The sequence below is a fragment of the Chenopodium quinoa genome, unplaced genomic scaffold (assembly GCF_001683475.1).
Source record: "Chenopodium quinoa cultivar QQ74 unplaced genomic scaffold, ASM168347v1, whole genome shotgun sequence".
In the NCBI taxonomy this organism is placed as follows: Eukaryota; Viridiplantae; Streptophyta; class Magnoliopsida; order Caryophyllales; family Amaranthaceae; genus Chenopodium; species Chenopodium quinoa.
The window spans coordinates 3,250,767-3,275,300 of NW_018742329.1; the positions used below are offsets into that span (position 1 = coordinate 3,250,767).

Consider the following 24,534-nt stretch of genomic DNA (forward strand, 5'->3'; position numbering starts at 1 on the left):
AGCTTGGCCTATGCTGACTTCCTGTTTGGATTGCGACTCGCTTGTCGCCATCGCAAGTTTGAGGAGGAGGCCACTCAATCTAGCTTCTGGAGGGTCGTAGAGGTATACTTTTTTTCCTCTAACTAAGCTTATTTTAGACATGTGTTAGTAACTTGCTCTAGCTTCTACGAGTACTTCCGGTCTTTTTCGCCAGCAAGGCCTTCACCTCGCGAACTCCCCGTTGCTGCTACTGCCCGCGTTCAAGAGTTGATCCTCTCGATATTCTTTTCTTATCATTTCTGTCTTTTGCTACTTAGTAGGAATCTATCTCATGGGTGTTCAATTTGTAAGTGCCTGAGGTCCGATTTTGGCTATGGGCCGATTTCGACCTTCCTGGACGAGTTGTCCAGTATACAACTCAGTGTCGCTATTTTCAGGGGACGTACGACGTTGTGGTATATCGTGGCGAGAGAGTTGTGATTCAGCACTCCACCAAATCTTTTGTGGTTCCTGCTCGTCCTCCTCAGCACATGTTTGACCAGACGGCTATGAGAGTCCATTTTGGCGAGTCGCTCGCTAGTACAAATTGGCAGCATCATATTCATTCGAGCCGGAATTGTGGCGAGAATCACATGCCGTATTTGGCTCCACCTCCTTGTATATCGGAGGAGGCGCAGGTACATTTCGTGCCTTTGATTTATTCTCTAGATAGCTCCATAGTAAATTTTAATTGCCTAGATTTTGTTTTGATAGGCTGCGGCAGCGGCTAAGGAGTTTGTACCTCCAAAGGTGTCCATCACCTATTAGGGGTCTTTCGGCCCGTTCGAGGAGATGATTCCTCTGTCCCCTAATCCCTGACGCTTGATAGAGCAGTCGATACCTCGCCGCCAGACCTCGGTAAGTGTTTCATTATTATTTTGTGTTTGCATATATTTTTTTTTTATTATTTCTGACTTCATTGCTTGACAGGGTTTCCCATGAGGTGATGACGAGAGCTATGGACGCCTTTCATTATCAGCTCATGAGATTGAGTCACCGAGCTAGGTGTCGTGGAGACGATGGCACGTAGGTATTTCTTTTGACCTTATTGCTTACTTGCTTATTTTGCCATGCTTGAGTTGACTCGTTTTTTCTATTTCAGCCTGTTCCTCCGCCGCGTATTCGTTCAAGGCCAGAGGCTCGAAGAAAGAGGTCCGGAGGCTCGAGGCACCGATGTACTTCGGCAAGGAGCCAGGGTGGTCGATCGGAGTCAGACCACACCGTAGCATTGGAGCATTCGCGCGGGCTCTTCGTCTTAGGGTGCTTCGAAGAGGTCGACTGGTCAAGGAGGCGAGACATCATCTCCTTTAGTGGGTGGTGGGACGTATGAGGTTGGCTCATCGTCGCAGCAACCACAACAGCCTCATTAGTTGGGAGTGTAGCCACAGGGTAAGGCGGGATGGACTGGCCCTACCCTCTCGATCCCGACCACTAGTGATTAGGCGGCTGACGAGGGTTTGACTCTTCGGACTGTACAGTTCTTTGACATGTTTGACGTTCCTCCACATTTGCGTACTCCGCCATCATAGCTGTACCTGTATATATTTTTATTATGACTTTGTAGGACTTTTCTTATTTTGACTTAACACTCGTGTTGGACACTTTGTATAAGTCTTATGATTACTATGTTTACTTTATCTTTGCATTTTTATTTATCATTTTGTGTGCATATGAGTATGTGAAGAAATGTGACTAAGTTTTGTGCAAAACGTTTTCGTCATTTTTATTATTAATGGAGGGTATCTGACTTTCTCCCCTAACAAAGAAAAAAAATGAAAAATAAAGTCAAATTTGACTAAAAATAAGCTTAAATTTAATTAAACTCAAAATAAACAAATATGGGATAAGTGTTAGGATGAGATTTGCAAAAAATAATGTTTACATTAGGCTTTAAAAAGAATCAAATTGAGAATCTTTCATAAATAAACAACATAAAACTGTAGAAATTGAAAAAGTGAAGAAAAGAAGTTGAAATTGCAAAACTTGAAAGTTGAAATTGCAGAAGTAGAAATGGCGGTTTTTTTGGAATAAGAAAATGGAGTAGAAAATGGCGGAACATAGGGAAGGAAATAAATGGACTGGAAGTTGATATGGGCCTTTCTAAAGGAGCGTATTAAAATGGGCCGAAATTTACACAGACGCACAAACTGTTGGGTGCGGGTGCTTGCACCAAATAGTTTGCGAAAGTAGAATTAATTGAGGGTTTGGAACAAATCAACTCTACTTTTTAATTTCATTGTTTCAATTTGATTTATATTTTTATTGAAGTTACTAACAATTTATTCATGATGTAACATGTTAAAGGAGCGCGCAAAATGTGAGTAGTTAATTATTTTAATTACTTATTTTATTTTAATATTGATAGTATCATGATTAGGTTTATTTATATTTGATTTGACTAACAATATTATGGTTAAATTGCTTTCAATATTAATGTTTATTCTATTGTTATTATGATCACCATATTTCATGTTTAAAAAGAATACGTAATTGAAAATCACGCCTAATAAGATAATTTGGACAACCGGTTTAGGATCCTTTTTAATCTTCTTGTTTAATTAAGTCACAAATATTTTAAAATTATATATTGCATTAATATTCAACCAATTTAGCCTAATAATAGTTCGGAGCAAATTGAATATTTGTTTGTATGCCTTTGAGATCGTAGAGAATCACTTTTCACTATAAGAATCGTCGAGTAGAGGCCAATACGGGCGAATGTGACTCCATGACTCACTTCGTTCCATCATCCCCGATCCTCCTTTCGTGGTTCCAAACCATATGGAGTTAATAATATCATGGATTATGAATGGGGTGTAACATTTACGGGTTAATCGTTGTTGCCTGTCGTTGTCCCTTTATCATGCTTGCCTTTTATGATCCGTGAACGGTTTACAAGATCCTTAAAAACTTGATGGCAACTCCCTACTTTCCTTGTCCCTAATCGTATAATGTCAATTCCCATTTTCTATGAGTGCCAAACATATTCACACATGCTTAACGTAGGCGCACATGCTTCCATCGTGAGTTCAAGGTTTGTCATGGTGATTGGTAGTGGTGGTGTTTGTTGTGGTAGTGGTGTAAAGGCAAAAAATATATATATAAGTCCCAATCAGGGGCGGATCTATTCATGTGCATGGAAAAAAAAAACATTATAGATAGGCGGTCTCTTTGCTGCTGCTATTGCTGCCACCTGAGTTAGCACTTTGTCATATATATTTAAATATCAAAGAGACCTGTTATTTAGATAACCGGTCTCTTTTTAGCTGACATAGAATTTGAATATTTGTTGGCTGCTTTCTTTTTTCATTAAAGTTATTCCCTTTTTTTTTGTACTCTGTATAATTTTTTAATAATTCTTGTTTCTATTTATACTATATTATATTTATGCAACCAATTTTAATATTTTCCCACAAAGATTATTAATTGGCATCATTTTTGGTTTTTAGTTTTTTTTTTTTTTAAAACCAAAAACCAAAACACAGGAAACAAGAAAAAAGTGTTTCCACTTTTCTGTTGTCAGTTTTCAAATTATCATGATTTTAATAAGTCTATATATTTTTTGATTCATTATGTGACATATATAATACACTTTTAAAAAACAAAAAACCAAAAAACAAAAAACCACAGCGATGCCAAATGAACCCTAAGTGGAAAATCATAAAGTTAATTTGATGTAATAATTTTATAGTACCATTTGTTTGTAACATGTTATTTATTTGGAGTACGTACTTTGGACTTGTAAGATTGAATTTTTAAGTATTATAGTAGTATGGATTTTTATGTCCTATTTTTGAATTGAAATCATTTTGGTGAAATATATTTTTTATATATATATAATTTTTGGATTGAAACAAGTGATCAATTATTGATGGAGACTCACCAATTCGAAAATCTTGGATCCGCCACTGGTCCCAATCAATAATTTCCAATTGAAATGTAAGAGTTCTAAAATAATTTATCATTACAAACAGTCAAACAATGATAATTATATTGAACATTTTTTTTCCAAAAAAAAAAAAAAATCCTTAAACACCACCATAAAATAAAATGAAAGAAATAACTTCTTTTACATATAAAAAAAAATACTAAACTTGTAGATGTGGTCATCCCTGAGAAAAATAAACATCATTGATATATATATATATTTAATTAGATCCTTATGAACAAATGCCTCCAAAACTTTAGATAACAAGTTATAATATTTCCTAAACTAATACTCTGTAATAATTTGAAAATTCATGAGAAAAACACACGCCAATTATGTAATTAGTATATATTTTAATTTTGATTTAATTTTAATTTCTTAGTTATCTTATGACAAAATGCTCTCGAGACCTTCGTCAATTTTTCCTTCAATTCATCAATACACTATTATGGAAAAGCCGTACAATGATAGTGTGATAGTCATGTACGCATGTTAGTTGATCCCTATAATTCCTCGATTCATCATTTTTTAAACAATATTTGAAATTTAGTTAATCAATCCCTCTTAATTTTAAAATCCTGTAATAATAAATTAGTCATCCCATAATCAAACGCTGTAATAAACTAAAAATAATAGTATAAAAAATAATAATATTAAAACCCAACCACTTTCCTTCCTCACTTTCTCTCTCCTCCCTTTCAATCTCCATTACAGTGATTTTGCAGCAACGAACCGACATCGAAATCACCAACCAATTTTCTCTCAACCTCACCAAATCAAACCAATTCAAGCTCCATTTACGACGTCATCAATGGCGGAGTATTAGACAAGGAACCTACCAATATCAAAATCTAAGACCCAATTTTGATTTTGACGTTTCTTCCGACATTTCATCTATTCTTTAAGCAACAGGCGACTTCATTACTCCCCAGATCTTACTTACCTAAATTGGGTTTTTATTTTAATCGATTTTGGTTTTTTTAGGGTTTTATTCCGTATTAAATACGGTGCTTTCTCTCTCTTTCTCTCTCATTCATTGATCTACTTCTCGGTTTTCGCGGGTTCTAGCAAATCTGGGTACTTTTTTTGAGCTTTGATCTGGTTTAATTATGAAGTTTTGATTGCATTTGCATTGATTTTTGATGGGTTGGTTTGTTTTTGTTAGCAGTGTGAGATTGAGTTGATCACTGGGGAGAATCGCAATGGTGGACTCTGGGCCGATTACGCCCGGACAGGTATGTTCAAAAAGTTGCTGGATTCTTGTAACAACAGTAATATGGGTTCGATTCGATTTGACTTTGAAATAAACCTTGGTGATTGATGCATTTTTCGGGTTTTTCGATATTATGATGAGTTGATTTGTGGAGGGAAATGTATGTTGGTGGGAAATGGGTTGTGATTTTGGAGGGGGATTGGGTTTAGCTGTACTCAAATATGGCCCTTGTTCATCAATTAGTCAATGTCACTTTAATGCTAAATCTGAAATATTGGGAATGTTACTTGAACTCGAATACTCGTTTGATCGACTTATATTGGTCGAATCCAATGCTATAGTTGGTTTAGAATTATTGAACTTTTTACTTGTAAAGTATAATGTTTGATGAAGGTACTTGTATACAACATGCACTTCAGATTTAGAAAGTCAATGCATGTATGGGATTGCGATTTAGATCGCTAAGCATGTAAATGTATTGGATACTTCAAGCTATAGACATGACATACTGATACTGTGTGTGAGTGAAGGACATAGTTATGATGAGGTTAATATTCAATAAAAATGTCCTAGACGGATTAAGAGATGAGGTCTTAGTGTAGAAAGAGAGCAACAGAGGGAGAACTAAGAAGAAGCTTTTGCTGCTAGTGCATTAATCTGGTGTAGATCTGTACTAATAATTGGTTTCTGTTATGCAAATTCATGACTTAGGCAGTTCACAAAAGCTCCTTTAACACAAATGTAGTTATTATCTTGCATATAATACTTAGAAAATTCAAGTATATCTTTGAAATATAATAATGGAAACTATACTGAGGGACTGGGTTCTTCTCATTGAGCATGAGTTTCTTATTGCTTGTCAGATTAACCCTGTTTTCGTTACTGTAGGTGTCTTTTCTGCTTGGTTTTATTCCAACTTTGGTTGCTTGGGTCTACTCTGAGATTTTGGAGTACAAGAGGTCTTCAGCTCATTCTAAAGTGTGAGTAGTTCTTCTTTGAGTTTTGTTAAGGAGTTGAAGCTCAAATTGTGTTCAGTGATTTTAAATCTAAATCAGCCAGATGTGATGTATCTGCACAAGACTTGTATGATTCATGGAAAATTTCATTATGTATGATATATTTTTTTCTTTAGCTATTATAGTGCTGTTTATACATGTTTAATTTTATTTTAAAATCCCTGCAATAGTCAAGGGGCTGCTTTTTGTATTGTCACTTGCTGCTTATTAGTTTTACCTCATATGCTAAATGACATATCTGAGTAGTTGAATTTGGAACCAGTTGAATGACATACAAAAGATGAAATCTTGTGTTTTCAGGCTCATTGAAAGTTTTAAGCAGCCTAGACTTCCAGATATTTACTTGAGATGGATACTTATTGGTCATCATCTAAGGATATATACTTTGGAGACTGTGGTCCATTGTCCATAAGAAGTGGATTGGAGCATTCCCCTGTATAAGAAGTTTTAATATAATCGCAACATTATTTGTTTTGGCTTTGGGTTCTCTCCATCACACTAGTCCCTTTTTTTTTTATCTCTCTTTATCTCTTCTCATCACATAGGTTCCTTAATATGTGTGGCTCTCTTTATGATTAAACATAGTAATATAAAAGAATAGAGGAAATAAGTTACATTTTTGCGTTGGGTTTCAAGGACAATAAGGTACAGGACACTGCACATGCAAATTGCAACCAAGATTCACTTGCAGATTTACTGAAATATTGTGAACATTTGAGGCATATAGATGAATAAGATGATGAAAATGCAAGACATTGATTATGTTTTATTGCCTGAGACTTTCACATTTTAGCTGCACTTTACTTTGCTTCTCTTGCAGTAGTTGGATATATTTTTTGGGGTAGGTAATGGAGTTGCACAGGCATGTTTGTGAAGGTTTCAATTAAGTTGTACTAAGGTTTATTCAGAAACAACTTAAGGAATATTAATGGATAATGTGTCGCAACCGCCGGACATAGCAACATTTGTTTTTGGGGGGAGGAAAAAAAGCTTGCTCTCTTGGTGAGTGCTAAGTGTTTACATATTTCGAAGTGATGGCATTTATACGCTTTATTACAAACCTTTTATTGCATCTTCCATCTCATATTGTTGACTTGAAGGGGACCTTTATCCGTAACTTCTTCTCAATTAGCTGTGGTATTGCTGTACGTACATCAGTTTTTTTTTTTTTTTGTTGTTTTTTTTGTTTTTATTTTTTTTTTTATTTATTTTCTGATCATATGTGTGTTATTGCCTCTCAATGTTCTGTGTCATGCCTTACATCCATGTGTGGTGATTGGAATTTCTGTAGTAGATCATTGTGCTGAATATAGTGCTTCATTTGTTTGTTCTTTGAGTCATTAAGTGTATGACATATGAAATTACAGCAGTGCAAATTGATGATCTTTAATACTTTCAAGTTATGATAAAGATGAGTGTCTAGTTCCATCTTTCAGACTTTGAAAGTATTATATGTAGTGCGTGTATATTTTGTTTTGAACATGTTAATTATCTGTACTTATTTGTCTTTTGCTAATTAACGATGTCTTTGTGAACTCTTCTTTTGAATTTGTGACTTTACCGTTGCAGCCATTCAGACAATAATCTTGTTGAGTTGGGAAATGAGGCTGCAAAGGAAGATGATCGAGCAGTGCTCCTGGAAGGCGGAGTTTCTAAAGCAACCTTACAAAAGTTTCCTGCATATAATATCAAGTCAAACTTAATAAGGTAGCTTTCTTAATGCTCTGTTTTCTTCTGCTTAGGTTCAATTTGTTGCCCTTTAATGTTAATTGAATTTCCTTGATATACTTCAGGTTTGTGACAATGGATGAGTCTTTTTTGCTTGAAAACCGCATTACCTTAAGAGCCATGTAAGCAATTTTATATCTGACTCTTGATTTTTTTTACTCTTTCCCTTTTCTCTCTCCAATATACTATTGCTTATGACTTATGATGTCTATTTATTTATAGTGGCGAGCTGGGGTTAATTTTGGTGTACTTTTATATCTGTGACCGGACAAATGTGCTGGGATATTCAACCAAGGTGTGTACATTCTGCATGGATTATGATGTCATTCCAATGTTTTTGTCATTTCCACATCCTTTAAATGTAGCCTTGTCAGAGTGGCAAAGTTGAATTATAACAGTTTTAGTGTAATATCTGAATCGTCAATCTCTCAGGATGCATATGAAATGCCATGCCAGTTAAGCTTGTGGTTATTTGCATTGTAATAGATTTTGATGTGTTTATAGGGTAGGCTTTAGAGAACCTGATGTGTTATTGTTATGATTTGTGAGGAAAAACCGAAACATTCAATATTTCAATGTCTACAATGCCATTTTAGAATTTCTCACTGGAGGAAAAATGGTAACACTGAGGTTGCTAAGAATGATAGGTAGTAGGGAATGCATACTTGCTATGTTTAAATTGTTGTCCTTGAAGCTGTATTAAAGTTCCCTAATCCATTCTTGCTACATTTCTGGTTGACTTTGTTTCACTGTAATGTTTTTGCGAAGTAATGCACCAAGATATGTTGTTGCCCCTCCTCCCCCTCTCTCCCAATCCTAAATCTAGAGACAATGTCTTTCCTCTTATCCTGGTAAAAACTCATTGGTGGAAGTTTGGTCTATCAACATGCAACATATACATCGCACAGAACTGAAACAGTATGAAAGATGTCAACCAGTGAAATCTGACTCCTTCTTCTTGTAGTCTTTGTCTTCCCTTTTTTTCTTTGAAATCTGGATTTTTGATGCCTGGATGGTTGTTTTCACCATTCTTTGAACTGGATTATTTTGAGAATGACTAAATGGTTGATGATTTATGTTGTAGATAGGTGACTGATTGTATTCTCTATTTTAATGATACATCTCACTCAATCACAATTACTATCTTTTTTATACTCTAAGGCATGGGTGATTATATGTCAAACTCGTTTCTTTCTCTTGCTGATTTTTCTTGTATTTTAACTGAATTTTGACTTTTAACTTTCCTATTGACAGAACTACAATCGTGATCTATTCCTATTTCTCTACTTCCTCCTGGTGATTGTTTCAGCAATGACTTCACTCAAGAAACACCAAGATAAGTCAGCATTTTCAGGGAAATCAATTCTTTACCTGAACCGACACCAGACTGAGGAATGGAAGGGTTGGATGCAGGCAAGTGCTCTATTTGATATGATGTTTTCAATTTCTTCTTGTAAAAGGGATTAATACCGAGTGCCCCTTATGTATCAAATATTGATAGTTACTTGACTGAATTCAACTTGCAGTTATAGGTTGTAGTGATAATCTGATGGATTTTTCTTTTTGTTGCACCTACAAATGCTTGTTATATCACTTTCGAAGAATATTATGACACAATTTAGGGTTTTTGGGATTTCTTGAAACTTCTCATTGTCTTTTGAGGATTATTGGAAATGGAGAAAATAACTTTTGCAAGTTCAATATGTTCAAATAAGAACCTTTTCTTTGGGGATCAGTCAGAAAGCAGGTTTCACACAAGGGTAAGGGTGTGTTGGTCCTCATTAGTTGGTGATGGACGATGGTTATCGCATTCTATTATCGACAGAAATGGGTTCGAATCAATTTGGTTGTGATTTTTTAAATTCAAATTGGCTGATGGCTGAGAGCTGATTAGTAGGGATGATTATGACCTCACCCATGTTTTTTGTGCTAACGTATGTAAGACACCACTTGGTGTGACTTGACCTGAAATTCTATCATTCCGTCCCCCCTTTGGTGTATTTATAGGTAATTGAATTGTCACAATATATTCAATGCTAGAGCTCAATAGCTACCAAGCAAATTGATTTAGTCTCTTTGCGTAATCCTTTTTATGTACGTGTGAATATAGAATACCTACCTTTTATGAGATTGCATACCTTGGCTTGAATTACTGATGTATACACATGAATGTTCTGCCAATGCTTGCACAGACGTCTTATGTCATCGGTATTAGTATTTTTAAGTTACCAACTAATGCTATAAACCTTTGAACATGACAGGTTCTTTTTCTGATGTATCACTATTTTGCTGCAACGGAGATCTACAATGCTATACGTGTGTTCATTGCTGCATATGTTTGGATGACCGGATTCGGCAATTTTTCATATTACTACATACGAAAAGATTTTAGCCTGCCCCGCTTTGCTCAGGTGATATAATACTCCTATTTATGATTTCTTGGGTTTAATGTGAGCTTGTTGTTATTATTATTATGACCCTTTCCTAATATTGAACTCTACTGTCTCCATGCAGATGATGTGGCGGCTAAATTTCTTTGTTGCATTTTGCTGCATTGTTTTGAATAATGATTATATGCTGTACTACATTTGTCCGATGCATACGCTTTTCACTCTTATGGTGTATGGAGCCCTTGGTATATTCAATAAATACAACGAAATACCAACTGTGATGGCGGTGAAAATTCTTTCTTGCTTTCTGGTGGTCATACTTGTTTGGGAAGTTCCTGGAGTCTTCGAATTGATCTGGAGTCCTTTCATGTTCTTTTTAGGTCAGTTACTTCTTGTTCTTATGTCATCTATATTCACATGAATGATACAAATTCATGTCATTTTTTTCAAAGAGGATTCTCGATCTTGAATTGGTTCAGTTTTTCTGACTACGACTTCTTGAATTATAGGGTACACTGATCCTGCAAAACCAGATCTTCCTCGAGTACATGAATGGCATTTCAGATCCGGGCTTGATCGTTATGTGTGGATCATTGGAATGATCTACGCCTACTACCACCCAACTGTAACTTTCTAGAGTGCCTTTTGTTTTTCTGTAATTATGTGAAATTTTTTATGTTTGACTTGGCTTAAATATGTGATACATCTTAACAGGTCGAAAAATACTTGGAAAAGTTGGAGGAGTCTGAACCAAAGAGGAGACATGCTATCAAAACTGGAGTAGCTTCAGTTGCAGTATTTGTGAGTTGGATTATATTGTGGCTACTTTGAAGTACACTTTACATATGTGCTACTATAAAATCTATCTTTATTTTGCAGGTTGGTTACTTGTGGTATGAATACATATATAAGTTGGACAAAATCTCATACAATAAATTGCACCCATACACATCATGGATTCCAATAACGTACGTGTACCATCTTTCTCATTTGCAAATTCTTACTGTTGTCTGCTATGAATGTTGAGTAACAACAATTTTGTTTGTTCGGTGACATCTAATAATTGTCCATACTCCTTTTGATTGCAGTGTATATATAGTCTTGCGCAATGTCACCCATCAGCTGCGTAGTTTTTCTATGACTCTCTTTGCGTAAGATTTTTTATCCATTTTTTTCATCCGTTTCTGATATGTACTGTTTTGTAGTTTTGTATGTTGATCTGTAACAGTTTAATCTATTTGGGTCGCAAAAGTCCGATTTAGTTTCCTAGGTCTCTATTTTGGATTGTTATTATCAATCTATCTATCCTGTTTGGTTGGACTATGCCAAACCACATGTTCTTTTAGTTCATTGTCCACTTAGGTCTGGGAGATTGTATCGATATTTGAAAGTTTACTCTTAGTCTCTTATTATATTCTTGAAAACTGAGGTGCTTTTTCTAAGATATTTTCTCTTTGTTATTAGATGGCTCGGAAAGATTACTCTGGAGACTTACATATCTCAATTTCATATTTGGTTAAGGTATATGTTCTTGACATTGGTTGTCTGACATTTGGGTTTTAATACATCCCCACTGACGGGGGCTTGAAATTCGGCACTGATATTACATGTGGTGTATGAATATAACAGTCTTTCTTACTGCCTATAATTTGATGTGCAGATCAAACACGCCCAATGGACAACCTAAGTGGCTTCTCTCTCTTATTCCAGAATATCCTATGCTGAACTTTATGCTTACAACTGCTATCTATGTTTTGGTAATAGAATCTTTGAGTAATCTACCTACTACAGTTGCTGCTGCTATATTAATTTAACTTTCTTGCTTCTCAGGTTTCCCACCGGATTTTTGAGCTGACTAATGTGCTCAAGACTGTATTCATACCAACAAAGGAAAACCGACGGTTGTTGCATAATTTCATCGCTGGTGTTGCAATTTCTGTCATTCTGTATTTTTTCGCTGTTGTCCTGCTCCTGATTCCCAGTTAACCGGTAAGAGGTTACTCCTTAATGTTTAAAATTTACCTTATTTCTGTCAATGAAGAAATTATGGAAGTGGAAAGGAGGGGTAAAGATAAAGTGGAGTCTATTTGAACATTGAGAGGTTATTCAGCAGTACATATAACTTTTTTGTAGGCCTTAATTACGGAAAGAAGATATCAGCTTACCATTACAACCACATGATGGAAAAGGAAAGATAGCCTGGATCGATCAGAATAAGGGGACTTTGGAATGTGGTCTCCTGATATTCTCGTTGATAAAGCTGGTTATCGCACTGATTGATACTGTAAGGCATCGGAAAGGAGATTATGAAGATAATTTTTAAGAGGGTATGTAGTTAGCCTCACGTCCAAGTGACATTGTGCATTATTAATATAGCATCCTTTTCTTCCCTTTTCATTTTTTACCCTTTTGATCTCTTACCCATATACCATTTTCGCTCCTGTTGTGTGAGCCATAGCAAATATAGGTTTCTCCAGATAGTTCTCGGGTGAGTGATAAAAGTAAAATTTGTTATTAAATTGTAATGAAAATTTTGTTGTATTTCCAAGAATCTATAATCTTTTTATATACCACTTTCTGATACACATGGACTGGGTTTTTATTTTTAGTTTGAACAGAAGGATACTTACTTCATATTACTTAAACGGGAGTAAAATGAGTTCAAGACTTTAAGTGTACAGTGAGCGTGCACAATTGCATTACTAGATTACCAGCCATCTTTAGAGGAAAGACCGCACACCTATCCAAGAACACTAACAAGCAACTTAGTCTAGGATTAACACAGTGAATCTTCACGTCATCTTTCATGTATGTAGCAAAATGGGCAAGTTATTGCCAACATGTTGGCCTCCCTTGTGTGATCGGTGATCACCATTTAACTTATCTATAGAAGCTTGCACACATCTATTGTGATCGCAAAACTTTTAGTTTGGCATTTCTCCTGCCCATTCTAGAATTTTCAGCTCCAGATGAGATGTAAAATTCTGAGTAATGCTGTCATTGCCAAACTTTCTCTTGGGGTCAATAACTCGGCTGCATTGTTTTGGGAGCAATGATCCTTCAATACTGCAGTAATAAACTTGAAGTTTCTCATCTTCGACATCCTTAATTTCCAATCCTAGACACCATGAAACGAGATGCAAGTACAATATGGTTTCCTGTAGTCTGATCTGTCTGACATTTTGTCCAACAGACATCTTTCAATGCATGTCATATTCACGTTGGTTTTAAATACCAAAAGTTGGCTTCATCAAAATCAAACATTACAACATATACATAAGCTAAATAAGTTCAAATCTCCTGGATATCTTGCTAGAGCACTGACCCTAATTTTCGCAAATGAACTGCTGTAAGAAAATTCGAGCCTGTTTCTGCTGTCGGAAAAACTAGCAAGACTTCTTTTCTCAACTGCTCAGCAAAGGTAAATGTTGCCTGTAAAATGTTAACAGCAAAACTGTACGATAACTTCAGCTGCAGGTTTTACTCTCGACATAGACATAAAACCTCCTATTACACCCTAAAAATAGATCATTAATTTCCATTTTTTATCCAGTCGCTGTAAATATACGTATACTGTGCGGGACTGCATGTAAGGGCTATAGCTAAAGGGTAGCTTCCTTAAAACACAAGCTTAGTCACATGCTTGTTAGTGTATCTGGTAAGTCATGCCTATTGTAAGTATCTGATACGAGTAACATTTTGTCAAAATGGTATTAGCTAACAAAAGATTTCCGAACTAACTACTTTCTCATTAACGAAACACTTAGAGCATGATAGCGTGAAGGAATGCAGAAAACCCTGCACCCTATATATCAGATGAAACATAGAAAGCCAAAGACGCCAAATAAAGTTCATCAAAGAGTCGTTCCACTAGCTTTCTAGTTCTAACTGTAAAAAAACACGTGAAAAGTATTTTGTTCTCCACTAAATCAGTTGCCACAACAAAAGCTCAGACAATCAAGAGAGAATTTTCATTCTGACATGGGGAGTTCTGAAGACCAGGAACTCCACATCACAGGTATTGACAATTTTTCTCAGTTAATTACTCCAATTTAACCTAAATGTTATTGCACAAATTATAATCTTCATTATTAAAGCATGCATTCAACAAATGGTATGAGCTCTGAAAATCAATTATTGTATCTATATATCAATTATGCAATGTAATGTAAGCCTTTTACTTACCTTCTCTGTCGCCAGCAGGATTTCCCGGAGGTGGGGGGATAAGTAGCTTAGCTCAAACATAGAAATCGGTCATAGCATTAGTGCTGTGCATATAGATACTGGAAACAAATTTTCAGACCAAATAAAAATTGTAGAATCACTAATAAATAATGGTTTGTTACGTATACCATGTCGGTTATAAAAAAAATCTGTTGTTCAGTTCATCTAGCTACAATAACAAATAACCCCAACCAACTTATGTTTCCTCACAATGACCTGAAAAGATGATCACGAGAACAACAGAATTAAGAATTGAGTAACTTCCTGAATCAAATATAACTTACAATTGAAACACGTCAAGATAATCATCAGATAAAATTTCTGGAAGGGATCATCAGTCCACCAACTTATGAACAATCATTCTCATTTTCCTTAACAATTTTTTATGAGTCTTGTGTAGGTTCTCTCTGACATATCCTGCGTTATCTCTGTGTAATGTCCCTTTGTATAGTGAGCAACAGCTTACCAGGTACTTCGTCTCAATCAGAGGCTGTACCCAGTCCATCAGATGAATTACAGAAACAAGGCTTAAATTGGTGGATCAAAATTTCCATTTGCATACTTCTTATCCTTCTCGGTCAGTCCACAGCTGTACTCCTTGGAAGATTATATTACAACAATGGCGGGAAAAGCAAATGGATGGTAACGCTAGTGCAATTTGTAGGGTTTCCGGTTCTACTTCCACTGTACTGTATCATCCCAAAGGAAGTTTCCCAAGAAAACACACCAAAAAATCTGTTTCCATGCTCCAAAGTTGCATCAATCTACATATTTCTTGGGTTGATCGGAGCAGGAGCAAGTATGATGTACTCAATAGGACTTGAATACATGCCAGTCTCCACATTTTCTCTCATATGTGCATCTCAACTGGCTTTCAACGCCGTCTTTTCCTTCTTTTTAAATTCACAGAAGTTCACACCTTTCATAACAAACTCTCTTGTTCTGCTCACCATCTCATCAGCCTTACTCGTCTTCCAAACTGATTCTTCCGTTCCTGAAGGAGAATCAAAGGAAAATTACACCATTGGTATCCTGTGTGCTATTGGTAATGCAGCAGGATACGGATTGTCACTTTCAGTAACAGAGTTCACCTTCCAAAGGATACTAAAGAACGGAAGTTTCAAAGCTACTTTAGACATGATTATTTCACTTTCACTTGTTGCAAGTTGTGTTTCGGTTGTTGGACTTGTAGCTAGTGGTGAGGTGAAGACACTGAAAGAAGAAATGGATCGGTATAAGGTCGGAAAACTGTCATACATGATGACTTTAATTTGGACTGCATTAAGTTGGCAGGTTTATACCATTGGCACACTAGGCGTAATTGTTAAAGTATCATCCCTTTTTTCGAATGTTGTTGCAACTGTAGGACTGCCAATAGTTCCAATACTAGCAGCAATCTTTTTCCATGATTCATTGGACGGAATAAAGATAGTTGCCATACTGTTGGCGGTCTGGGGATTCGTTTCGTATACCTATCAGGAGTACCTTGATCTTTATACAGACGAAACCACAAACCCCGTTACCACAAATGCCTTTGAAGAAGCTTGTGAGAACAGATGTTAGTTAGTAGAACGACAAGCTCGAAGAGTAGAAAAAAACACAGCAATAAAATAGCAGTATTGCATTGATCATGGCCTTCAATCAGATAGCCTACATACCAGTTTGTCAGTCTCAGATTAATGGATTACTACCAAGCTGATTAAGTTCATTCTGTTTAGAATAAGATGTTATATTGACAGCAAATTGTCTGTTTGATGAACATAATCATTGTTTTGTGTAATAAGATAATGGATAATTGAATATTACCCAACTCTGCTGTTTATTGTACATGCTACAAGCATCAACATATGCAATTATGCATAATATTTGATACTCATATCTTATTATAGATTTATAGTCAGTATCTGAATTTTGCAACTCGTTTCCATGTAAACACAATCGATAACTAAAAAAAAGCATTTTTAAACATGTAATTCATTTCGACAAGCTTTTTTGTTTTCGAATTTAAATAACATAGATTTCAATGTTTAAACTTACGACCTTAAGTTTAATCACTTAAAAATAACTATAACTCTGTAGATATGTTGTAACTTGTAAGACATTAAGACTTGCTGCTTCATTATTTTCTTAACTAGAAAGATATTTGATCGTGACTCATCGTTACCGCCTGTCAAGTTCAAGCAACATAAACAATTTATATATTGACCATTCATGCAATAACCCGAGACATCATCTGAACCCAAAATATGTAATAATAGACAGTATATACCATAAATCGACCTGTAATGATCTATAAATTCCAAAATGACAAATGGCAAAATGATAATTGAATCGAGCCCAAAAGAGAAAAGGAGGTGAATATGCCTAAATGGTCCCATACCAAACCACGTAATAACCAACATAAAAAAGACGAATAATCGACCCAAACACAAACATAAAGCGACGTGCTGACTGCTGAATATCCCAAACGTTATTCAACTGTTAGTGGTAACACACCCCCAACACCTCATAGTCATAAATTCATAGTACGAAGTATATCTTTCAATTTATTTGCAACAATTATCATAAAACAAATATTATAATACGAATTATTTACGAATGCTCATACAATATATTGGTACTTTTTCTTTCTATTTTTCTATAGAATACTCCGTACAACCTAATTTTTCTCACTTAATTTACTGCTCGTAACCAATTTTTGCCAATATTGATGAATGTCACGTCGTTGCAAATAAATTGAAACGGGGTAGTATAAAAGTACACTACCCTAGTATCATTCGTTGTGGCGGAGAAGCTGTTGCTTTCTTTCTTATCTTACTCCACTACTTCTCACTCTACACTCTTCTTCTCTATTATTAATTGCATGTGAGGCTTTACCTTCTCAACAATGGCGTCTAAGCTTTCGACGTGTTTTCTCAGCCATGGATTGAACGGGGTGAATTCTAAACAATTCAATGTTCGTTTGCTCGATTTAACTCGTCGACATCAATGCTTCAATCCCGCTTCTTCTAAGCCTAATTTCAGGTATTAATTACCAAATTTTTTTTTAAAAAATTATCGATTAAAAGTTTGACAATTCTTTGATTTTTGTTGATTATCTTTGTTTGTTTTTCATGCTTTACCAATTGTTGATAAAATTATGGTTTGGATTTTTGGTTTGCTGTCAAAATAAGTGTTTTATTAATCAATTAGTTAATCAATTAATTATTACTGTGTGTTTTTTTTTTGTTTTTTTTTTTTTTTTTTTTGAAGATTTATGTTGAGAACTTGAGTATGATTGAATTGGTAGTTGACTATGTTAAAAGACAATTGCAGTAAAACATAATTAGTTTTCAGTTTTTGGAAATTGAGGGCAGATTTGTGAATTGCAAATGGTGAATTATGCTTAAAGTGTTTTATCCATTTGACTTATTTGGACAATTCACAATTGTAGACTATTTTTAATTTGTAGATAATCAATTTTTTCTTGTTGTTGAAAAAGACAACACGCATTAGTTATTAGGGAAATTAAGGCAAAAATCAGACCCAACATCATCCACAATCGTGTCCAGAACTCTCCCAATTGAGTAATCAATGGGTTAATATCGTAAACTCACAACATACGCCGACTTATTTTTTTTGGTGCACACATAAGCCAACTTATTTGCTTCTCTAATACAGAGTAACATGTGAATAAACAACTGATTCTAGAGTTTTAGCTAATCGAATAATACCCCCGTAAGATAACACCAGGAGTCATCCGTAGCTTTAGCATTAACAAGGCTAAAAGTGCATGCAATGGGTCATTACAATTTACAAATTTGTGCTATTGTTCAGTCTTTTCCCCCAAAAATTGTATTATTATTTTTTTGTTACAATTTATTCCATACAAAAATGAAATTTAAAAAACTCTTTTATTTGCTAATAATATCTGAAGGTTCGTTTGGCATTGTTGTGGTTTTTTATTTTTTTAAAAGTATATGATATATGCCCCATAATGAATCAAAAATTATTTAAACTTATTAAAATCATGATAATTTTGAAAACTGACAACAAAAAACTAGAAACACCTTTTTCATGTTTGGTTTTTAAAAAAATAGGAAACGGGAAACCAAAAATGATGTCAAACAAGCCCTAAATCTTTATATTTGATGTTGCCGTAAATCAAGCCCAAATAAGATATCCTTACTATAGAGCCATATTGTATTCACCTAATTTACACTGATTTTTTTTAGCCCAAATAAGACCATCCTTACATTGAGTTAAATTATTTTTACTAACTTAGCTTATTTATATTTTTGAATTAACATCATTTTTACTAAACTTTTAGGGCCTAGACATGATTCTTAGCTATAGATAATTATAATGTTGAAATTTATTTTCTCTATTTATTATCTATGCCCACAAAGTAGAAGATTATGTAAAGGAAAGAAATTAAGAAAAAAGTATTGTCAATTGAAAGTTCTAAACCATTTTCACTCCTTTTCTTTATAGATTAACATAGAGATATTAAATTAAATTTTTTAATGCATTAAGGAAATATTTTTTAAGTGAAATTTATCAATGAAAACCCCTTTCCCCTATATTGTGGAACAAAGATCATGACTGGCCTTTACCCCTGCAATTTTAAGTGGGCACGAGTACTCTAACCAAGGCGCCGTTTGGTCTGATGTAAAATATTTTCAATGAAAAAATAGTTTTTTTATAGAAAGCATATTTTCAAGGAAAGCCACAAATGTAATTTACTTTTCTTTTGTTTGCTTCCATACAAAAATAAAAAAAAATAAAAAAAATAAAAATTATAGAGGAATTAAAAATAGGTTAATGCTATATGCAGCCCTTATAAGCATTTAATATACTTTCTTTTTTTAGTATTAAGTTTGGAATTTATCGACAATTCACGAGTAAATCGGTGTAATAAATGTTTATTTATTGTCAATTATTTCCATTTTTTCTTCTTATATGTAGAGGGCTATAAGTGAAATGTGAGGGTGGATGATAGGATATGATAGTAAAAAGGATGTAAGAAAGAGGAAGGAAAATGTCACTTTCTTGTTTTGTATAGGAACATGTTTTATATCATTGAGAAAATTGTTTTCCACCCTTTTACAAACCAAACAAAGGAAAATGGAAAAAATTGGGAAAGTCATTTTTTCGATGAAAACATCTTACGTCAAATCAAACGGGGCCTAAGAGCAAACAACAATTATGTCACTACAGTCAAAGTCACATATAAGTTATAACTTTCTCCAGACCCACACTTGACTCTGCAAAAATTGCAGCATTGACGTTCACTGTTAGGCATCAGCAAACTGACAAAGTGAGAAGAGGAAAACCCCCCATTTTAGCATCCCAAAATGCTCCAAAGTTCCAAAACCCCATAACAGCAGCAGCAGCAGCAGCCTCCTCAACTCTGGCTCTTGCAATGCCTCCCATCCTCAATTTTTCCTTCCAAATGAATCTAATCAGGCCTCCATTGCCACCTTCTTATGCTTGCAAACCTCAAGTAGCCAAGAAAACATATCAGCTATTAAGTAAACAGGACAATCTACCACGTCTTTTAATTCAACGGCCTCCCATATTCTTGCAGATAAAGATGACCTTAAGAAGGCATGAACATGATTTTCTTCATAACTACCACTCAGCTGTTATACTTGCTACAATTTTTTTTTTGAAGGCACTAAAGCACATCTACATAATCCCCAAATAAAAGACTTTGCCTTTGGTTGTACCCCAAAGGCCCAAATATTCTTTTAGAAATCAACCTTATTAGATGAACATGGACTGCTACAAGAGCTTGTACAAGAAATAATAAAATTAGTTACCTTTCTTTATACAAGAGTGAACATCCGTTGTAGTTTGTATAATACCAAGCGTAAATATTATCTTACGGCTATAGCATAAGGAAAAAGAGAGTGCTGGCTTAGCTTTAAAAGGTAGAAGGATGATGGGAGTGTATTCGTTTAAGGTTCACACAACATATTGATTGAATTGCTATGTCCCAAGTCCAGCTACTCTCTCTTCAATCAACTATCTATTTTCCCAGTTCTTCATATGCTTCTCCATTTGTAGCTCAATCTATAACACACATGTCAGTTAGTAATAGGAAAGTAACAAACCTTAAGAGTTTTTGCCACAAAAAAAATATTAAGATTTTTGATAATTCTTCACCTTTTCTTAGCAAGTTTTGCCTCTTTAAAATCATGGTCCCTATGGCAACCCTCTAACCTCCTTTGAGTTACTTCTTTACACCCCCACCGCTACCTCACTGTCATTTCTAGATGTCATGACAAAGACAACAAGGAATCTAAACAAACTCATAAAATCAGTAGGATCGCTTGGAAATTGGAATAATAATTTTTATAAGATTACTAGCTAAAGATAAAGCTTGTTGTTTCCACCCTTTAATCTTCTTTTCAGTCTTTCTTTAAGCAAGGCTAAAGCTTAGGGTTTTGAACTCCTAATCCATTGAGGCATGCCAAGATATTTTTCCATGAAGTCAATAAGTTGCACCCCTAAACTAGCCAACTTTTTTTAGCATTACTGAGGTTCAGGCTCGTTCAAGTTACTTTCTTTCCATACATTATCCGAACTTGACCCATCCATTAGCATTAGCCACGTTCAAGATACTTTTTTGTCATCCTTGCTTCTAACTTTTATGTCTACATGCCTGGCTATCAAGTGCAATCTCTACAAAAACCAGCTTGTTCAACTAAGCCACATCATAACGTGGGATATCTATCCAAATAATTATTTTGGGCAATAAAAACCATTTCCAAACCGAGTCAATTTTTTTTTCTATTCAATTTTCGGACTTCATGAGATTATCGCTAACTTATTCACGCAATTAACAGTAAAATAGAGAGAAAAGATTGTTTCTTTGATTAAACTAGAGTATCTGATTTTTGGTAAATTGATTTTAATAAGAAGAAATAATAAAGATGGAAGCTTGAATATTGATTGACAATGGCAAAAGAGGGTTATAAATGATAGGTTAATAGCTTTAGGCTATTACTCTCACAATAGCTTGAGGCTATCACTCTCTCAAGATGGCTTTACTCTCAAAGGTTTCCTTCCCTTCAATACAAATTTCTGCCTAACTTTTTCTTTCTCCCCCTCTTTTTTTTTACCAAGGCTAAAGACTATTAACCTCATATTGCTAGACTACCCATATTACCCCTACTTAGGATAGTTATCACACTCCCGTATCACCTTGTGGACTTTTTTCTTATTCTAAAATGTAGGAGTTAGCTGAAGAAAAGCATCTTTGAATATCTTAATGGCATATATGCTCCATTCCACAAATGAATACCTTCTTATACTCAATTTGTTCAAATATGGATATCATCTTCCTTATAAATGGCATGTCTAAGGATGTGATAGAAAGGAGATTGTCATAGAGAAGAAAAGTATTATAATCTATAACATGTTTAACTTGAGAATATGGGTGCCCAGTTGAATAAAGTTTATAACCACAATTCTGTGCATTATGCTTCTGTTTTAAACTGTAATCTTCACTTATGTTGTCTTAGTATTTTTTGGCCTCGGAAAATTTCTGCTTTGTTGAAAAATTGTCTAGATTTGTATTTTTTTTTATTTTTTTTATTTTTATTTTACTAGTTTAGTTCTGCTGCTTCTTCTGCTTTTCTTTTCTCTCTATTTTTTTTGCTTGTCTCCACACTTATACTTTTGATTTGTTGCAAATCTTAAATGAAAGACTACAGGTAAATAAAATCTCTCCACTAGTGCCCCGAATATTTGCAAACCAGCAAACAAGTGGTGAAGCAGATCTGGAATTTGAGAATCCTTCTAATGATGGTGTTTCAAGCTTGATTATACCCCAGAATGATGTTTACGGTATGTTGATTCATGATTATTCTCCAGAATTCGACTTTTTACTTGCAGAAAAGCCTCCTAATTGTTAATATTTATGATACGATTCAGTTCATACCATCATAATGTTGTCCAATATTGGTATTTCATATGTGAAATCAGTACTTTTAGATTTGAAGAATCAAAATTCTTTCTCTCACATCAAAATATCAAATAAACCAATAAATTTTTGAAAATAGGAATTTGAAGGCTTAGCACTAAAAGCACATTAAGAAGGAAAATGAACTAAAAAGAAAGAGTTCATGTGATGCCTATTATTATGAAGGGAGGGTGTAGTGGAGCAGAGCTAAGTTGCTAATCCTAGTATGCAGTAGTCAACACCATCAGCGGCACCACTGATTTGGTGACCAACAGTAGCTACTTTATTGAAGTATTTAAATAGAATGGTTGTCAAACCAACCTGCACAAAATCTTTCAGTATCAATCCCTTCCCCCCAATAGTGCATGTTTCTGGAAGGCTGAAACATTATGTGTCTGGTACAGTCAGCAACAACAAACCAGGAATAGTGCCTCGGTCTGAAGATACCACCAGCTCATCAAGTTCATCACAACAGCCAGGGTTAAAGTGGTGGATTGTTATTGTGTTCTATATAGTTTGCGTCCTTCTTGGGCAGTCAGCAGGTATGATACTTGGAAGATTTTATTATAATGAAGGTGGGAAAAGCCAATGGATGGCAACACTGGTGCAGTATGCTGGCTTTCCATTGCTATTACCCTTGTACCGCATCTTTCCCAAGAAATCAATCCAGAGTCACAAACCAATTAATGAGCTTTCTCCTCTCAAGACTGCATCAATATACCTATTCTTTGGGCTATTTGTAGCAGCAGTTGGTATGATGTACGCAATAGGACTGCAATATGTACCTGTCTCTACTTTCTCGCTCTTATGTGCATCCCAGTTGGCCTTCAATGCATTATTTTCTTTCTTCATAAATTCTCAGAAGTTCACACCTTACATAATTAACTCTCTTGTCCTGCTTACCATCTCATCTGTCTTACTGGTAATTCAGTCTGGTTCTTCGGTTCCTGAAGGAGTTTCCAAGGCTAATTATGTCTTTGGCTTCATTTGTGCTATTGCTTATCCAATGGCGTATGGATTGTTACTTTCTTTAACAGAGTTTACCTTCCAAAAAGTATTCAAGAATGATAGTTTTGAAGCGACTTTGGATTTGCTTCTTCGTCAGTCATTCATTGCAAGTTGTATTGCAGTGGTCGGAATTTTAGCTACTGGGGACCTGAAATCTGTGAAATTAGAGATGGATCAATTTAGGTTTGGAAAATTGTCATACGTGATGACCTTAATTTGCACAGCATTGAGTTGGCAAGTTTACAATATTGGCTTATTTGGATTGATCGTGAGGGTGTCATCGCTGTTCTCCAATGTCGTCTCTACTTTAGGATTGCCGATTGTTCCAGTGCTAGCAGTGATCTTTTTTAGCGACATAATGGATGGAATAAAGGTGGTGGCCATGTTATTGGCCATTTGGGGGTTTATTTCATACGCCTATGATCAATACCTTGATGAGTGTAGTAAAACTAGAAAGGTAGACCCAACTCCGTCATACGCAACTGGAGCTTTGGAGTACAAAAACTAGTTTGAACAACAGGAAGATAGAAGATGATACTCTTTGAGTTTTCAGGTCTTTAGTCGATCTCATTTGCTTGATCTTGATCCTCTAATTGGCTGATCTTTACCTCTTTTACTTGATAGCTCAATCAATGACGTGCTGGTAAAGGTGGATTTCGAGGGTGCAGCTTCTTGTTTAAGATTTAAGTTTATTTGTTGGAGGGCTTAAGGCCTTTGTATTTTTGTAGACAAGTGATCCTATAGAAAAACAGTCTTTTCTTGGCTTTGTGTTAAATTACATGATGGTCATAGTTTCTTTTTCGTCGACCCTCTTGCTTTAAAATATTTTTTCATTATCTATGTGTTCATTCAAATAGTGAAAAATAAACTTAGCTATCTTCTTCCTTACTATAAATCATATCATCCCTATGGCTTGACAGGAATTACTTGTGTGCTAAAGTACAAGTTAGCGTGAAATCAACAAATATTAGCTTATACTGCCGTTGTTTGGTATTTCGTACTTACCAGTAACCACAACTCCACAAGTATATATCAGGTGGATAATGACACTGATATAT

The 24,534-nt window shown here is 35.0% G+C and overlaps 3 protein-coding genes across 4 annotated transcripts; all 3 read left to right on the top strand.

The window, feature by feature from the left end:
- The first annotated feature begins 4,564 nt into the window (after nucleotides 1–4,564).
- LOC110690356 (protein REDUCED WALL ACETYLATION 3-like) lies at nucleotides 4,565–12,880 on the top strand. Of its 2 annotated transcripts, none has more exons than XM_021867182.1 (17): nucleotides 4,565–5,023; nucleotides 5,112–5,181; nucleotides 6,048–6,139; nucleotides 7,745–7,882; nucleotides 7,969–8,025; nucleotides 8,126–8,198; nucleotides 9,158–9,316; nucleotides 10,165–10,314; nucleotides 10,418–10,673; nucleotides 10,803–10,918; nucleotides 11,008–11,094; nucleotides 11,173–11,261; nucleotides 11,382–11,444; nucleotides 11,758–11,814; nucleotides 11,954–12,050; nucleotides 12,124–12,282; nucleotides 12,427–12,880. In XM_021867182.1, exons 2-16 carry the CDS (start codon nucleotides 5,149–5,151, stop codon nucleotides 12,277–12,279), a joined length of 1,623 nt encoding a protein of 540 aa, XP_021722874.1. In that variant the 5' UTR covers nucleotides 4,565–5,023; nucleotides 5,112–5,148; the 3' UTR covers nucleotides 12,280–12,282; nucleotides 12,427–12,880. The 2 variants fall into 2 exon arrangements, with proteins under 2 accessions (XP_021722874.1, XP_021722868.1); XM_021867176.1 differs by having other exon boundaries at nucleotides 5,115–5,181.
- A 743-nt stretch (nucleotides 12,881–13,623) lies between these two features.
- On the top strand, nucleotides 13,624–16,327 carry LOC110689112 (purine permease 21-like). Its single transcript, XM_021865843.1, has 2 exons — nucleotides 13,624–14,311; nucleotides 14,969–16,327. The coding sequence occupies exons 1-2, from the start codon at nucleotides 14,275–14,277 to the stop codon at nucleotides 16,078–16,080; spliced, it is 1,149 nt and encodes a 382-aa protein (XP_021721535.1). The 5' UTR covers nucleotides 13,624–14,274; the 3' UTR covers nucleotides 16,081–16,327.
- An 830-nt stretch (nucleotides 16,328–17,157) lies between these two features.
- LOC110690368 (purine permease 21-like) lies at nucleotides 17,158–24,283 on the top strand. The gene is made up of 3 exons (XM_021867190.1): nucleotides 17,158–17,541; nucleotides 22,214–22,353; nucleotides 22,873–24,283. The coding sequence occupies exons 1-3, from the start codon at nucleotides 17,405–17,407 to the stop codon at nucleotides 23,982–23,984; spliced, it is 1,389 nt and encodes a 462-aa protein (XP_021722882.1). The 5' UTR covers nucleotides 17,158–17,404; the 3' UTR covers nucleotides 23,985–24,283.
- The last annotated feature ends 251 nt before the right edge of the window (nucleotides 24,284–24,534 follow it).

Excerpts from the sequence above, each read along its gene's own strand:
- LOC110690356 (XM_021867182.1), top strand. The coding sequence starts at position 5,149 with ATGGTGGACTCTGGGCCGATTACGCCCGGACAG. Across the intron at positions 6,140-7,744 it reads TCTTCAGCTCATTCTAAAGT|CCATTCAGACAATAATCTTG; the intron begins GTGAGTAGTTCT and ends TTACCGTTGCAG. Across the intron at positions 10,919-11,007 it reads ACGCCTACTACCACCCAACT|GTCGAAAAATACTTGGAAAA; the intron begins GTAACTTTCTAG and ends ACATCTTAACAG.
- LOC110690368 (XM_021867190.1), top strand. The coding sequence starts at position 17,405 with ATGGCGTCTAAGCTTTCGACGTGTTTTCTCAGCCATGGATTGAACGGG. Across the intron at positions 17,542-22,213 it reads TCTTCTAAGCCTAATTTCAG|ACTACAGGTAAATAAAATCT; the intron begins GTATTAATTACC and ends CTTAAATGAAAG. Across the intron at positions 22,354-22,872 it reads ACCCCAGAATGATGTTTACG|TCAGCAACAACAAACCAGGA; the intron begins GTATGTTGATTC and ends TGTCTGGTACAG.
- LOC110689112 (XM_021865843.1), top strand. The coding sequence starts at position 14,275 with ATGGGGAGTTCTGAAGACCAGGAACTCCACATCACAG. Across the intron at positions 14,312-14,968 it reads CCAGGAACTCCACATCACAG|TGAGCAACAGCTTACCAGGT; the intron begins GTATTGACAATT and ends CCCTTTGTATAG.